The sequence below is a fragment of the Balaenoptera acutorostrata genome, chromosome 3 (assembly GCF_949987535.1).
Source record: "Balaenoptera acutorostrata chromosome 3, mBalAcu1.1, whole genome shotgun sequence".
Lineage (NCBI taxonomy): Eukaryota > Metazoa > Chordata > Mammalia > Artiodactyla > Balaenopteridae > Balaenoptera > Balaenoptera acutorostrata.
In genome coordinates, this window is record NC_080066.1 from 5,403,459 (window position 1) to 5,421,158 (window position 17,700).

The 17,700-nt window shown below is 36.7% G+C and overlaps 2 protein-coding genes across 6 annotated transcripts in view; both read left to right on the top strand.

Moving 5' to 3' along the window:
- The window catches only part of TRDMT1 (tRNA aspartic acid methyltransferase 1), a 60,443-nt gene extending 51,886 nt beyond the window's left edge, over positions 1 to 8,557 (top strand). For all 5 annotated transcript variants that reach the window (XM_007196412.2, XM_028162439.2, XM_028162440.2 and 2 more), the window contains one exon: positions 8,054 to 8,557. In XM_007196412.2, the coding sequence (XP_007196474.3) occupies positions 8,054 to 8,154 (101 nt within the window). In that variant the 3' untranslated portion in view covers positions 8,155 to 8,557. The remainder of the gene's footprint in view (positions 1 to 8,053) is intronic.
- Positions 8,558 to 9,259: 702 nt separating this feature from the next.
- Positions 9,260 to 17,700, top strand: part of CUBN (cubilin) — a 290,843-nt gene continuing 282,402 nt past the window's right edge. The window contains exon 1 of the mRNA XM_007196413.2: positions 9,260 to 9,607. The gene's annotated coding sequence lies outside the window, so the exon portion shown is untranslated. The remainder of the gene's footprint in view (positions 9,608 to 17,700) is intronic.

Below are 17,700 nucleotides of genomic sequence, written 5' to 3' on the forward strand. Positions count from 1 at the left end.
CATAACCTGCCTTAGTCCATTCCCTTCAGACTCAGCTCCCCTTCTCCTTTTACTCCAGTGATGGTTCCAGGTGCTTTGCAGGAACAGAAGAGCCAAGTCAGCAATTCCTCACTTCTCCCTACAGATGGTTCTTAATAGCATCTCTTTCTCGAATTTATTTTTTTGCTTCTAGGAGTACTACTCGAATAACCTCACACTAGATCTTATGAAAGAATGCCTAGAATTGTCTTTTTTTTAATGAAGAAATTAACAGGCAATTGAGTTTATTTTTGTGTGGTGGGTAGGTATGTATTTGTACTTCTTCTCCTCGGAGATGCACTCTCATCAATTATATACCTTTCCTTCCCTGCAAGGTTTAAGTGGAGAAAAGAAAAAGTGGAGAGGTGGTCTAGAAAGGAGCTTTCCTAATGGAAAGTAAGGGTGACTCAGGGGCACAGATGCCAGAATTGACACGAAATTAGGGAATCTGAAGATGGACTCTCAAGAAGAAAAATGAAGATACGGTTGCCAAGGGAGAGAGACAAGTAGTGGAGGAAAGCCAGGGATTGTTGCTATTAGGAGACTGGACACAGCGCCTTTGCTCCTTAGAGCACCCCGCCCCTCCCTGATCCCGCTTCCTGGGCGCTGGTGCTCTTGCTCTGTGGATGCCATCGGTCTCCTGGGCTGCTGTGGGTGTGTTCCGAGTACCTGGCTCATGGGAAGGGAGAGAGACAGACCTCCCTCACGTGCTTCCAGGGCTGCACAAGGAAGAAATGTGCTTTTGATAACTGATTGGGAGCTTGAATGCAGAAAAGCCAAACTTCACTAAATCTAATGTTGTTGTAATATTAATACAGTCCTATTCTTGAAGAACATCATGGGTTAAATAGACCATGTTTTAAAATCTAAATAATGGATTTACAGTTGAGGTTTGGAAAGCATCTTTTTGTACATTGGGAGCAAATTGCCAACAGAATTTGACTACCCTCTTGGTAATTGATTCTCCAAGCATAGTCACAGCAACCAAGTTTATTTTGTACTCTCTGCCTTTTTCTTGGAGATCTCATTCAGTTTGAAACATCCCGGGGAGTGTTTTTTAAGAAATCGTAGACTTTCCGTGTCTTAGTTTATGTCACAAAGTGAGTGAGAACATCAATAAAACAAAGAACTGAGAATTGGACTCAGGAATTTAATTCCCAGTCTACTGTTCTGGTTACTTTTTTTTTTTTTCATTTTTTAGGATGAGCAATCAAAGGTACTTTCTGTACTACTACAGAGAGAAAAGAGATTTACCGTCTAATAGCAACTAATTTCTAAGTTTTATTTGAGTGCTTATTTTTTCAAGCAGTAGTGATCACTTTGGTAATAATGAAATTTAGCACAGACCCCAGAGTCAGACTGACTGAGTGTGAATCCTAGCCCTGCTGAAGCCACTCTCTGCCGTAGTTTATGCATCTGTAAAATGGGGATAATTATAGCACCAACTTCATAGGGCTGTTGTAACAGTTAAGTGAGTTAACGTATGTCACATGCTTACAACCTATCTGACACATAATATAAAATTTGTGCTTTTATATTTTAAATGATAGATGTTATAGCCTTTACTTCATAAATATTTTTTCTCAGTATTTAAAAATATCTAAGGGGTAAAATAGGATTTTTCGAAGTTCTCTGAAAATATATGTATAATACATGCGAGAAAGCCTTTTTAATTGCTTTACCTTATTTTAAAATATGTGATATATGTGTATAGTCAGTGCCCTGTTGTCACCACTGAGCAGCACTGTGACAGAACTGTCCTTCACGTGTGCCTCTGACATCACTGACCCTGGGTCCAATATGGGCATTCTTTGAGTTGCTGGTCCACCGGCCATGATGGATTTGCATTGACTCTCCCGCACATTTTGCCCTCGTTCTCTTTGTGGCCAGTGGCATGCATTCATGAGACAGCAGGCTTTGGAAGAGACAGACACTAACTGACACTTACTGAATAAAAGCTGCTCTCTTGACCTTGTTAATTCTAGGTTTCTTTGCTTTTGAGGATTATTATTATTATTATTTTTTTTTTTATTTTTTTTTGGCTGTGCTGGGTCTTCGGTTCATGCGAGGGCTTTCTCTAGTTGCGGCAAGTGGGGGCCACTCTTCATCGCGGTGCAGGGACCGCTCTTCATCGCGGTGCGCGGGCCTTTCACTATTGCGGCCCCTCCCGTTGCGGGGCACAGGCTCCAGACGCGCAGGCTCAGCAGCTGTGGCTCACGGGCCCAGCTGCTCCGTGGCATGTGGGATCTTCCCAGACCAGGGCTCGAACCCGTGTCTCCTGCATTAGCAGGCAGATTCTCAACCACTGCGCCACCAGGGAAGCCCTGGATTATTATTTTTAATGTACCTAAGTTTTTAAAAAGTCACCTTTTAACTTTACAAAATTATGTAATTCTTTCCACAAGTGGGTTTAGATTTTAATATCTATGTATAAAATACACACATGCGTATGTATATATGTGTATATATGTATGTGTGTATATATATATAATTTTTACAGATCTGACTTGTTTGTTTTCAGACATTTCTTCCCCTCTGATATAATCTTGATATCTCAAGACAGCATCCTAGGGGTAGTCTAAAAGTTTGTTTGTAGGTATTTCTGCCTCTGGCTACTTTGAAGTAAATAATTTGAGATGACTAGTGTGCTTGCCTAAGACATATTATCTTTATAATAGCAATTTTATGATCATGCTCAATTGCAAATATAGTTTTATTATGGTAATCACTGTTATTTTATTGCAATAAGTATAATGTCTAGCGTTGATGAAGCAACTTTATCAGGTTTTGAAATTTTGCTATTTTTAATGCTCTTTAATTTATTTCCTTTATTACCTGATTTGCTTTTCCTTTATTTAATTGCTATGCCAAAGGATTCTGAATGTGAAATTCTGGTATTGTAACTAAGATTCTGGCATCCACTCTTATGCATGGACAGCCTTTTACGGTGGTATGTGCAAGGTTTTGTTCCAGCAAATGTAGTATCTGTGGGCCATTTTGTTTTGCAAAAGAATGTAGCAAATTGAACTTCAGTATGAGAATGTCAATTTGTGGAAGCAGAATGTAAAAAAGCAACTCTGAGGGACTTGTATCCAGGATATATAAAGAACTCTTATGACTCAACAAGAAAAAGAAAAATAATCCAATTTAAAAGTGGGCAAAGGATTTCAATAGACATTTCTCCAAAGAAAATAGATAAATGACCAATAAGCACATGAAAAGATGTTCAACATTATTGGATATTAGGGAAAGGTAAATCAAAACCACAGTAAGATACCACTTCACAAAAAGATAGACAATAACAGTGTTAACAAATTGTGGAGAAATCAGATCCCTTGTACACTGTTGGTGGGAAGATAAAATGGTGCAGCTGCCTTAGAAAGCATTCTGGCATTTTCTCAAATGTTAGACACAGAGTTACTGTATGACCCCACAGTTTCACCCCTAGGTGTATATCCAAGAGAACTGAAAAAAGCTTCACACATACACACATACGTACATGTTCATAACATCAATGTTTATAATAATCAAGAAGTAGGGAAAAAACCCAGATGTCTATTAATGAATGAATGAATAAATAAAATGTGGTATATCCATAAGATAGACTATTATTCAGACAGAGAGAGGAATGAACTATTGATACATGTTATAACATGAATGAGCCTTTTTTCCCCTCGGATCAGATAATTTTTACTGATGTGCTTGATGTTTGAGTTACACTATATTTTATAGTCGTATTATACAACGTACATAATATTGTTAATACATAATGTTATTATAAGGACTAAGATATTAAACGTAGAATACTTTGCTTTTAAAAAATATTCCCACAACCATCAGAATGGGAGAAAATATTTGCAAATGAAGCAACTGACAAAGGATTAATCTCCAAGATTTACAAACAGCTCATGCAGCTCAATAACAAAAAAATGAACAACCCAATCCAAAAATGGGCAGAAGACCTAAATAGACATTTCTCCAAAGAAGATATACAGATGGCCTACAGACACATGAAAGAATGCTCAACATCATTAATCATTAGAGAAATGCAAATCAAAACTACAATGAGATATCATCTCACACCGGTCAGAATGGCCATCATCAAAAAATCTAGAAACAATAAATGCTGGAAAGGGTGTGGAGGAAAGGGAACACTCTTGCACTGTTGGTGGGAATGTAAATTGATACAGCCACTATGGAGAACAGTATGGAGGTTCCTTACAAAACTACAAATAGAACTACCATACGACCCAGCAATCCCACTACTGGGCATATACCCTGAGAAAACCATAGGTCAAAAAGAGTCATGTACCAAAATGTTCATTGCAGCTCTATTTACAATAGCCAGGACATGGAAGCAACCTAAGTGTCCATCGACAGATGAATGGATAAAGAAGATGTGGCACATATATACAATGGAATATTATTCAGCCATAAAAAGAAACAAAGTTGAGTTACTTGTAGTGAGGTGGATGGACCTAGAGTCTGTCATACAGAGTGAAGTAAGTCAGAAAGAGAAAAACAAATACAGTATGCTAACACATATATACGGAATCTAAGGAAAAAAAAAAAGCCATGAAGAACCTAGTGGCAAGACGGGAATAAAGACACAGACCTACTAGAGAATGGACTTGAGGATATGGGGAGGGGGTGGGGTGAGATGTGACAGGGTAAGAGAGTGTCATGGACATATATACACTACCAAATGTAAAATAGATAACTAGTGGGAAGCAACTGCATAGCACAGGGAGATCAGCTCGGTGCTTTGTGACCACCTAGAGGGGTGGGATGGGGAGGGTGGGAGGGAGGGAGATGCAAGAGGGAAGAGAAATGGGAACATATTGTATATGTATAACTGATTCACTTTGTTATAAAGCAGAAGCTAACACACCATTGTAAGGCAATTATACTTCAATAAAGATGTTTAAAAAGAAAAAAAAAATTCCAAAATCAACATGAATGAACCTTGAAAGCACTACGCGAAAGCAGCCGGAGACAAAAGACAACATATTGTATGGTTCCATTTGTATGAAGCGTTCAGAATAGGCAATCTCCAGAACAGAAAGTAGATCAGCAGTTGAGGGGCAGGGAGGGGACATGGAGAGTGACTGCTAATGGGTGCCAGCATTCTTTTTTAAAAAACTTTGTATTGAAGTATATGATTAACATATAACATTGTATTAGTTTCAGATGTACAGCATTACAACATAATGATTCAACATTTGTATACATTGCAAAATGGTCACGCACCACAATAAATCTGGTTAATATCCATTACCATACATCGTTACAAAATTTTTTTTCTTATGATGAGGACTTTTAAGATCTCTCCTAGCAATTTTCAGATATGCAATACACTATTACTAACTATAGTCACCATGCTCTACATTATATATCCCCAGGACTTATTTATTTTTATAACTGGAAGTTTGTACCTTTTGACCCATGTCACCCATTTTTCCCCCACCCATGCAACCACCAATCTGTTTTCTGTATCTATGACCTTGTTTTTTTTAATTTGTTTGTTTGCTTGCTTTGGTTTTTAGATTCCACATATAAGTGAGATCATACAGTATTTGTCTCTCTGACTTCGCTTGGTATAATGCCCTCAAGGTCCATTTCATTCTTTTTTATGGCTGGGTAGTATTCCATGGTGTGTGTATGTGTGTGTGTATTTTCTTTTTTCATTTACCCATCGATGGACACTTAGGTTGTTTCCATATCTTGTCTGTTGTAAATAATGCTGCAATGAACATGGGGGTGCACGTATCTTTTCTAATTAGTATTTTTGTTTTCATTGGATAAATGCCCAGGGTGGAATTGGTGGATTATATGATTGTTCTATTTTTAATTTTTTGAGGAACCTCCATACTGTTTTCCATAGTGGCTGCACCAATTTAAATTCTCACCATCAGTGCCTAAGAGTTCCCTTTTCTCCGTGTTCCTTCCAGCTCTTGTTATTTCTTGTCTTTTGGATAATAGCCATTATAACAGATGTGAAGTAATATCTCATTGTGGTTTTGATTTGCATTTCCCTGATGATTAGTGATGTTGAACATCTTTTCATGTGCCTATTGGCCATCTGTATGTCTTCTTTGGAAAAATTTTTATTCAAGTCCTCTGCCCATTTTTTAATCTGATTATTTATTGTTTTGCTGTTGAATTTTGTGACTTCATTATATAATTTGGGTACTAAACCCTTACCAGATATATGATTTGCAAATATTTTCTCCTGTTCAGTAGATTGCCTTTTCAGTTTGCTCATTATTTCCTTTGCTGTGCAGAAGTTTTTTACTTTGATGTAGTCTCAGTTGTTTATTTTTGCTTTTGTTGCCTTTGCTTTTACAGTCAAATCCAAAAAACCATGGACAAGACTGATGTCAAGGAATTTACCACCTGTGTTTTCTTCTAGGATTTTTATGGTTTCAGGTCTTACGTTCAGGTGTTTAATTCATTTGGAGTTAATTTTTGTGTATGGTGTAAAATAGTGGTACAGTTTCATTGTTTTGCATGTTATCTGTCCAATTTTCCCAACACCATTTATAGACTTTACTTTCCCCATTGTATATTCTCAGCTCCCTGTCATAAATTAATTAACCACATATGTGTGGGTTTATTTCTGGGCTGTCTATTCTGTTCCTTTGATTTCTGTGTATTTTTATGCTAATGTCATACTGTTTTGATTATTTTAGCTTTGTAATGTAGTCTGAAGTCAGGGAGCATCGTGATGCCTCCAGCTTGGTTATTCTCCCTCAAGATTGGTTTGGCTACTTGGGATCTTTTGTGATTCCATAGGAATTTTAGGATGTGGTTTCTATTTCTGTGGAAAATGCCATTGGAATTTTGATAGGGATTGCATTAAATCTGTAGGTTGCTTTGAATAATATAGACATTTTAACAATATTAATTCTTCCAGTTCATGAGCATGGAGTACCTTTATTTGTGTCTTCAATTTTTTTCATCAGTGGTTAAATTTATTCCTCGGTATTTTATTCTTTTTGATGCGACTGTAAATGGGATTGTTGTCTTATTTTCTCTTTCTGATAGTTTGTTGTTAATGTACAGAAATCAGCAGATTTCTATATATTGATTTTGTATACTGCAACTTAATTCATTTATTCTAACCATGTTTTGATGAAGTCTTTAGGGCTTTCTATGTATAATATCATGTAATTTGCAGATGGTGATAGTTCTACTTCTTCCTTTCCAATTTAGATTCCTTTTATTTCTTTTTCTTGCCTAATTGTTCTGGCTAGGACTTCTAATACCATGTTGAATAAAAGTGGCAAGAGTGGGTATCTTTGTCTCATTCCTGATCTTAGAGGAAAATTTTTAGCTTTCATTATTGAGTATGATGTTAACTGTGGGCCAGCTTTCTTTCTGAGATGATGGAACTGTTCTGACATTAAATAGTGGGGATGTATGCAAAACTCTGCAACTATACTAAAAACCACTGAATTGTACCCTTTAAAGAGGTGCATTTTAGGGAATTCCCCAGTGGTCCAGCGGTTAGGACTCCTTGCTCTCACTGTCGAGGGCCCAGGTTCAATCCCTGGTTGGGGAACTAAGATCCCACAAGCCATGCAGCATAGTCATAAATGAAAGAATGAATGAATGGATAAATAAATAAATACATAAATAAATAAAGTCTCCCTTTAAAAAAAATCTGCATTTTACAGTATGTGAATTCTGTCTCCTGAAGGCTGTTATTAAATAACTGAAATAATGGTATCCACTGCTTTTCCTAAACTGTCCTAGTGCTCAGATTTCTATTAGTTCCGTGGATGTTATGTGTGTACGTGTGTGTACTGAGCAAATATGATATGTGATATGATAATACCACATTGTGTAAGCAATGAAATGTTATATAATATTTTTGGCTCCAAATCCTCATTTGTTAATTGAACTTCATGGAGACCTTAGGGACTTATTTATGTAAATAACCATGGTGCTTTTACTAAAGAATACATCCTTTTATCTCTGCAAGTTAATATTGCAAGTGATTGTATTATAAATTGTTACCTTTCTTTTCTAGGATTTCCTGAGAAGACAACAGTCAAACAGCGTTATCGTCTACTTGGAAATAGTCTCAATGTGCAAGTAGTAGCTCAACTAATCAAAATCCTATGTGAATAATTTTTAAGTAACTCTGAAAGATGGTGGCAGTATTCCATTATATCCAGATAATAATTCTGAAATTCTTTTTTGAATTAATATTGACAAAATTCAACTAAATTATCTTATTCTCTCATTAATAAGAATTTGGATTTATCAGGAAAATGCCATCTTGTTTCCTTAAATTTATATTACTGTGTTTTGTAAGGTGAAAATTATTGTTATGCTTTAGGAGAATATCTTTTTATATGAAATTGTTAAATATATATGTAAAATATTACCTTTATAATATTATGGTATAGACAAATTTAGGAACATTAGAATTTTAATATCTACATGAATATTTTGTAAAGTGTCATAACAGGTGTACTATATGAACTTGAGAAACTGTATATTGTGTATGTTAATTAAAGAAGTTGCTTTATGAATCTATCATTTTACTTTTTTAAAATAATTCTTCCTATTTCTAAAATGATGATTCTAATTCTACCCTGTTTAAAATATTGAATGTTTTACTTAATTTCAATTTTTTAAACATTCCTTTATTTTATCTAAACAAATGTATATAATATTTTAGACCAAATTATCATCATTTACCTTATACAACAGTCTGAAGAAAATGTCAGAAATAATAATCCTAATTCTTGACTACCTCTCCATCGGTATGCCATAGAAAGTGTACGTGCACATTATCTAATTATCTTTAATTCTACTTCCTTCTGAAAGACAAAACTCACTGTCCCTTTTTCATTTATACATACCTACCTGTAGTTTGCTATTTTCAGAGCTTGCTTTTGTCTTCCTTTTCAGCTTCTTGTTGTAAGTTGAATTTGCCATCATGTTCTAAGGAATGTAGCACAGCATTAAGATTTTAGGGAGGGAACTCTGCCCTCTGACCCCATTCTACATACCTATTCTGTGAATTAACTTTTATAACTTTAACTTTCCCTGACTCTCCCTCTCCATAGACTTCCCGGAATTAGGACTATAATCAGATTAAATCTTGCATCATAAATCCTGTGGTTTTGATTTTGGTGATAAAATCAAGTGACAAATAGAAGAGAAATGAAAAGAAATAAGATGAGAAATTCTGTCACAAAATTTTAATTCATATTTTTATTCTTAAAAAACAATCATCCTGATATGGAAAAATTGGAACCCTATGCATTACTGATGGGAATGTAAAATAGTGCAGGCTCTGTAGAAGATAGATGATAAGCCCTTTAAAAAAATTAAACACAGAATTACCATATGATAAAGCAATTCCACTTCTAGGTATATACCCAAAAGAATTGAAAAGAAGGACTAAGATATTTGTATACCAATGTTCATTGCAGCATTATTGACGATATTCAGCTGTAAAAAGGAAGGAAATTCTGACATGTTACAACATGGATGAACCTTGAAGACATTATATTCAGTGAAATAAACCAGACACAAAAGGACAAAGTCTGTATAATTCCATTTATATGAGGTATGTACAAGAGTCAAATTCATAGAGATAGAAAGTAGACTAGTGGTTACCAGGGCTCAGGAGACCAGGGAAATGGGAGTTCATGTTTAATGGGTGTAGAGACTCTGGGGGAGGTGTGAAAGTTCTGGAGGTGGATAATGGTGATGGTTGCACAACAGTGTGAACGTACTTAATGGCACTGAATTGCATGCTTGAAAATTGTTTAAATGGCAAATTTTATGTTATGTGCATTTTATCACAATTAAAAAAAAATCATTCCCCACCACCATTTTTTCAGAAGAACTCATAGATAAATATGGGAATAGGGAAGCTGTAGACAAATGCATATATGTATCAACTGTCACTGTCTACATTTTGTGTATGTGTTTAAAGATAAACCTTAGTACAAGTCTCGTAAATGATAGTATACGGCTATCTGAGATCACTTTGGCACACTTTCTCTGTTTTCCTCACTGATGAAAAGATTCTTACTGATAAGAAGGTTCAGAGTTTTACTGTGATTATGCTGTAATTATAGTGTCCTGGGCCCCACTGCACAATGATACAGCAAAATATGTTGAGTTACAGCGCACCAGGCAGAAACACATGAAGGCTCTGTGGCGACATGTGCGTACAAACTAGGAGATAAAATATAGATTTGTGAAAAATTTTAAATTATTGAAGTACATCCACGGGCAGATTGTGATTCCTGCCCTTAATTAATTATGTATAATAGCAAGCACAAAATTCACACATTAATGAAGATATATTTACCAGAGTATCACTTAATTAGCATATATACACGTCTTGGAAATTCTGATATTTGGACTTACTGTAAGCTTATTCAACATTTTGGAAAATATAGGCTCTCCTTTTAAAGAAACAATAATTAAATCTTTGCCATTTCTAACAGGAAACTGATTTTTTGTTCTCCCCTTTGTATCATTTGTGCTCTTTTATTTATTTCTTTATTTAATTTTTAAAAAAAAATTTATTTATTTTATTTATTTATTTTTGGCTGCATGCGGGCTTTCTCTAGTTGCATCGAGCGGGGGCTACTCTTCGTTGAGGTGCACGGGCTTCTCATTGCAGTGGCTTCTCTTGTTGCAGAGCACGGGCTCTAGGCACGCGGGCTTCGGTAGTTGTGGCACGCGGGCTCAGTAGTTGTGGCTCGCGGGCTCTAGAGCGCAGGCTCAGTAGTTGTGGCGCACGGGCTTAGTTGCTCCGTGGCATGTGGGATCTTCCCGGACCAGGGCTCAAACACGTGTCCCCTGCATTGGCAGGCAGATTCTTAACCACCACGCCACCAGGGAAGACCCCACTTGTGCTCTTTTAAATGGTTTGCCAAATAATCATAAATTATTTATTACCCTGCCTCATATTTTTAATAAGTTTTCCATACCTAAATATAATGCATGAGATAAATCAATATAAACAGAATGAATCATATTGGAAAATGATTTTGAAGAGGAGTTATGTAGTCATAGGAGAAAGAGCCAGTGCTTGATCATCTTAATCCTTAGTGGCAGGCAGTAGAGCCAAATGATGGGGGCGGTGAGTCACCCTGTTACTGAGGGATCAGCTGACCCTCTGCAGGTTCAGAGGCCCCTGAACATTGTGTTCTGGCTGGTAAATCAGACCTGCACAGTAGGCACTGCCCTGTGCCTTGAAAAGTGAGAAAATACCACTGACTATCAGCCAACTTCCTCCCCCTCACAAAACAGAGCCTTTTAAGGAGGCAAAACCAGTAGTTGAGATTGTGAAAGTTGAGGGACCACCTAGCACTTAAATTATTTTTTTGAGGTACTGGGCAGGATTCTTTAACAAAAATCACAGTTTGTCTTTTGTTCTAACCTCAACCTAATTTGGGTCAGAAGTTAAATTGTAGGAGGCTTTTGAGGATAGATGAGTGAAGCTAAGCACAAATGAAACTGGTTTGATTCTAGCTCTAGCAGTACAGAATAAAGAAGCACCTGCCATGTGAGCCAGCCTCAAGCACGTACTGAAGGATGCGTTCTGTGGGCCAGCTGCCGTGTCTGCACCCAAACTAAAGTGGCTCTGGTTGCTCGTTTTGTTTTGATAACTTTATAATTTAAAATCAAAAGTTAGAGTCAACAACTTCCCAAATAAGCCAAGGTAACACAATAAGAATCTATCTTTAAGCCCATATAGGTAAAGTAGTTAAAGGATGTTTTCCTGAGTTGGTTATGTTGTTGAAAAGGTTAACTTTTCATAATTTGGTTTTCAGCTTGGAACTATGACTATTTGAGGCCACCAGTTTTAAACTGACTTGCTAATAGCTTTGGGCTTTGAAATTGAGTGAGTGTTGTAGGTTTCATATAGCCTGTGATTGACCTGGTTATATAATTTTTCAAGACAGCCTTGGAACTTCCCTGTACTGGAATTCTCTTCTCAGGTTCTACTGTCAAAATGTGCTCCATACAGATGTCATATCACCTTCTTAACATGCATCTTTTTTGACCCACCTCCAATCCAACCTATTCTTTCTCCATTCATCATACTCACCAGCATGTCTAGTTATGCCTAAAATATTTCACTTGGCAAAGTTCCTTTGCATGTTTTATTAAAGAGCAGTAAGAATCCCACATATGTTCTTCAACTTCAGATCATACTGGTCAGTCTTTCTTTACCATTTTTCCTCTCCTGTCATTCTTTCACTTTGCTGCTAAAATTTTAAACTTCGTGGTTTTTTAAAAAAATCCATTTTCCTGGCCTCTCTCCTTGACTTCTAAGAACATTTTACACTAAAATACTCATGCTCATCAAAATCTTACACAACCACGACCCAAACTACATTACTATTTTTGTCTTGATTTTTGAGTTTATTCCTTTTAAAATTTATTTGTTCAACAAATATGAGCATGTGCAAAGAACTTTTTTGGCTTCTTATTCCCCAAGTTCTCAAATGAATTTGTTATATATTTACCGTAGGTTCTGAGTGTTATTTTCAATTACATCCAGCACTTATAACTCTCCCTCAAGTATACCATACTTGATTCCCAAAGCTTCCAAAATCTTATTTTTTTCTACAAATCTGAATTTAGATAGAAATTTTCACAAAAACTAGAAGATAGGAAGTTACTTTTCTGATAGAACTCTTCTTTATAGCCCTAGGATGTTCTCATTTATTTTCTTATACATACTGTGGTTTCACTGTTTACTTCAAGTATTTGCTCTGTATTATATTTTGTTTGTATCCTTATTCATATCAGGGCAGATTTAAATTATGAGTGTAAATATGGAACATGTTTATTTAGCCAAGCTGGCTCCATAATTAGATGAGATCACCTAAAGAAGAGTCTAAAGAGAGAAGAGAGAGTGGTTTGGAGCTGAACTTTATGTGTTCCTGAAGATGCAGTCCTCAGATCTCTCTACCCTTCACCGTCCAAGCCATTTTTCTCAGAGATCTCACCCTTTTCTGTAACTACTTTTTTGCCCACGACACCCAGAAAATATAATTTTGACTCAAGTAGTTATTTTGCTTACTTAGCTACTTAGGAACTTAGCTAGTTCCTTACACAAGTACAGTTAAATTTTATACACAAAAAAAGATTGAAAATACCTAATGGAATGTGATACTCCTTGTATAGTAGATATAAGTTGAGTTTGCTGTTTGAGAACTCATCCTATGGATGAATAGACAATAAGCTTGATAGTTGCTATAATTTGAATTGGTTTAAAATGAAAAATATTCCATGGTTTAGAGAATGTAAACTTCCAGGAGGGCAGGGATTTAATTTTTTTTTTTTTTTACTGCTACCTTCCCAGTGACTGGAACAGTACCTGGTGCAAAGTAAGCACTCAATAAATATTTGTTAAATGAGTGAATATAGTCACCATACTGGATTGATATAGAAAATGCCAAAGGCTGTCATACTGTGGAATTTAAAGTGTCTTTAAGTCACTTTAATTTGTGTTACTGCTACTTCCTCTATTAACAGAGGAATAGCCAAATTTACTCAAGTTTGGAATATATGATTTAAAAAATAATTCTAGGATAGAACTTGGGCTTTTGGCTTTTGGGGAAGCTGTGCAGATATAAATTTTTAAAAATATTGTATTCTGACTTGTCCAGACAAGAGGGAAGACTCATTTCTCCTGCTCCTTCCTGATAAGTACAATTATCAATTCTGGATAAGTATGATTATAAAATAATGCAAGAGACATCAGAAAGAACACTCTGAAAGGTGTAAAGAAGAAAACAAACCAGCCAAGTACTCCCAAAACTGGAGGGGGGACATAGTTACAGGATGTCTTATCACCTCCCACCCAACAGAAGAAGGTAACCCAGGTTTAGTGTTTCCTGACCACCAAACTAGCAACATAAGGGAGCCCAGGATGGAACAGGGGTCCTGCCGACAACACCAGGTGAGTCTGATACAACCCTCAAGGGCAGTGTGTAGGGATCCCCACTGGCAAGTGTCCAGGGGAAGCATTACTCCCCTGGCAGGTCTAGGCTCCTCTCACTTGCTGAGAGACACTGAGCAGCCATGGAGCCCTGGCAAGGGGCATCCTGCCACAGGAGTGTCTGACCTAGAAGTTTTCATCACCATGGGCAGGAGGCTGTCTTCCCCCAACCTAGAGGTACCAGGTGACTCGTCTTGGGGAAAGCTTCTTTCCCCTAAAGTAACACCATCAAGGACCACTGTGAGCTCCAACAGCACCAGATAAACCAAGTTAACACTGCAAAGGCTCTGAAATTTAAACTGCCACTGGAATCATAGACCAAAGGGTAGGCCAGGGCCTGCATGCTAAGCATACACATAGTGACTGCCTGCTAAAATAAAAGATTGAAATAGAACCCAGAGTCTTCTAACATAATAGACGAAATATCCAGGATATAATCTAAAATCACCTGTCATACCAAGAACCAAGCAAATCACAACAATAAGAAAAGACAGCCAACTGATGACACCTCCAGGGTGAACCAGGTGTTGGGTTTATCTGACAAAGATTTTAAAGCAGCCATCATAAAAATGCCTGAACAAGTAATTACAAATCCTTTTGAAACAAAAAATAGAAAGGCTCCTCAAGGAAATAGTTAACAGAGATTTTTTTTTTTTAACGTTGATAAAAGAACCACTATGGTGTGCATTTTTGTCCCAGTTTTTTTTTTAAAAAAAGAATTAAAGGCAATTCTATAACTGAAAAATACAATAGCCAAAATGGAAAACTCATTGGATGGGTTCTATAATAGAATTAAAATGACAGATGATAGAATCAGTGAACTTGAAAATAAGCAATAGAATTACTAAATCTGAATAACAAAGAGAAGACTGGGGAAAAATGAGACTCAGTGACCTGTGAGACAGTAATAAAGAGCCAGCATTCATATATTTGGAGTCCAAGAAGTAGAGGAGAAAAAAGAATAGAGCTGGATGAATGTGCAAAGAAATAATGGATGAAAACATCTCAAATTTAGCAAAGAATAAATATGCAGGTTCAGGAAGCTGAGTGTACCCCAAACAGGATAGGCTGAAAGAAATCCATGCAAAGACACTTTATAATTAAACATGTGAAAACTAAAAACAGAGAAGAAAATTAAAGCAGCCAGAGAGAAGGGACACATTACTATAGCAGAACACAATTTGAATGACAGCAGATTTCTCGTCAGAAACCATGGGGGCTAGAAAGAGGTGGCACAACATTTTTTAAGTGCTGAAGGAAGAAAACTGTTGACTGAAAGTTCTGTGTCCAGACTGTCCCACAGGAATGAAGGGGAAATAATGATATTCTCAAATGAAGCAAAACTAAAAGTGTTTGTTGCTAGGAAACCTACCCATAAAGAATGGCTATTGGACGTTCTTCAAACAGAAATGAAATGATAAAAAAAGACATCTTGGAGCATCAGGAAGGAAGAAAGAGTAATGGAAAGAGCAGAAGTATGGATACTTACAGTAAACTATGCTTCTCCTCATGAATTTTATAAATCACATTTGACGATTGAACAAAAATTATAATACCATCTAATGCTCAAGACAATAATATTTAAAAGTGGAGAAATTCAAGGAACCTAAATGGAACTGAGATTTCATTTCACTTAAAGTGGTAAATTGCTGATAGCCATCAACTGTGATAAGTCATGTGCGTACAGTATATTGTTATACCCAGAGCAGCAACCACTGCAAAAACTGTGCAAAGAAATGCACTCAAAACCACTACAAATAAATCAAGATGGAATCCTAAGAAATATTTAAGTAAGCCACAGGAAGGCAAGAAAAGAGAGAGGAATGTGAAGCAGAGGAAACAAACAAAACAAATGATTAAATGGCGCACAACCTCTACCAGATCGATAAATGTCTTAAATATATTCGGTCAGGGGCTTCCCTGGTGGCGCAGTGGTTAAGAATCCGCCTGCCAATGCAGGGGACCAGGGTTCGAGCCCTGGTCCGGGAAGACCCCACATGCCGCGGGGCCAGTAAGCCCATGGACCACTAAGCCTGTGCACCGCAACTACTGAAGGCTGTGCGCCACAACTTCTGAGCCCACGAGCTGCAACTACTGAAGCCCACGTGCCTAGAGCCACCGCAATGAGAAGCCCATGCACCTCAATGTTCGCCACTAGAGAAAGCCCGTGCACAGCAACAAAGACAAAATAATAAATAAATATTAAAAAAAAAAATATATATATATATATTTGGTCAAAATACAGTAATTAAAATACAGAGATTGGTAGAGTGCATTAAAAAAAACATCATTTAATTATATACTTTGATAAGAAACCTGCTTCAAATTAAATGATTTAAGTAGGTTGAAAGTCAAAGATGGTAAAAACAAGACCCACCATGGGAATCTGCCTTAATAATATAATTCAAAAGGACAGCAGTTTATAGGAATGAAGATATTAAACATAGTGAAACTGGAAGCAGATTAAATGTGGTACAATTAGACAATGTTGAAATATAAGATTGTGAAACCAAACAATAAAATATGCAATGAGCAGCCCCTTTGACAAACAGTTTGGCAGTTCCTCAAAACATTGTGTTACTATGTGACCCAACAAGTATGCTCCTAGGCGTATTCCAAAGAGAACTGAAAACATATCCACACACAAACTTGTACATGAATGTTCATAGCAACACTATTCATAATAGCCAAAAAGGGAAATGACTATTGCGTTCATCAGTTGATGAATGAATAAACAAAATGTGTATATCCGTACAACAGATTCAGTCATAAAAAAGGATGAAGTACTGATACATGCTACAACATAGGTGAACCTTGAAAACATTATGCTAAGTGAAAGAAGCCAGACTATGAATATTCCATTCAATGTAATATAGTTATATTACTTTTATAATTAAAAGTATTCTTTCTATCAAAACCAATACTCTATTCCACCTCTACCATAGGTAATCTAGCTTTCAAGTCACTACTTCATTTGCATCCTGATGGCATATAATACCATCTCCTCCCCAGACTTTTTTCCTCCAGTACAAAGGCTGTATCTTACCCAGTTCTGTCTCCTTGGTGCCTCTCTCATCAGATGCTGACAATCAGTGGGTACCTAATAAATAATTGTCCAGTTAATCTGACTTGAATGTGAATATGCTGAGTATTGTAGCAGAATCATTATGTCTTTCCTGACTTGGGGAATTGCTGGAATAATTCTATCTGTCAACCTAAACAAGAATAGCACATTAGATGTTATAAGAAAAGTGTTTAATACCACAGTTGTGTGTAACTCCTAGGGGATTGTTTATGCCTCCTCTAAACACAGTTTAGGAATTGTTGGCAAAGCCTGATTTAGTAGTACTTCTATAATAAATATAGCCCAAGCCGCTATTTTAAAAAAGAAAAATACAAAGGGACAAAGGCTTTGGTTTTTGTAGATCTTAGAATAATGGCACTGAGTAAGAGTGAGAAGTGGGGTCATCTCAGCCTTCTTCCTGCCCTTGATGACAACACTTTATATGTTCCCACGGATCTGTGTGGCACTTCAGTTAATGCATCCCCTGGGAATGATGGCCCTTTGTCAGGCATCAGCCTTGTTAAAACACTCCTCCTGTCATCAATCACATCAGTGAAGCAAAGCCTCCCATCACCAGATAAAGATGCCTCTGTGAACTGCTTCTGTTTGTATCTCTCCAATT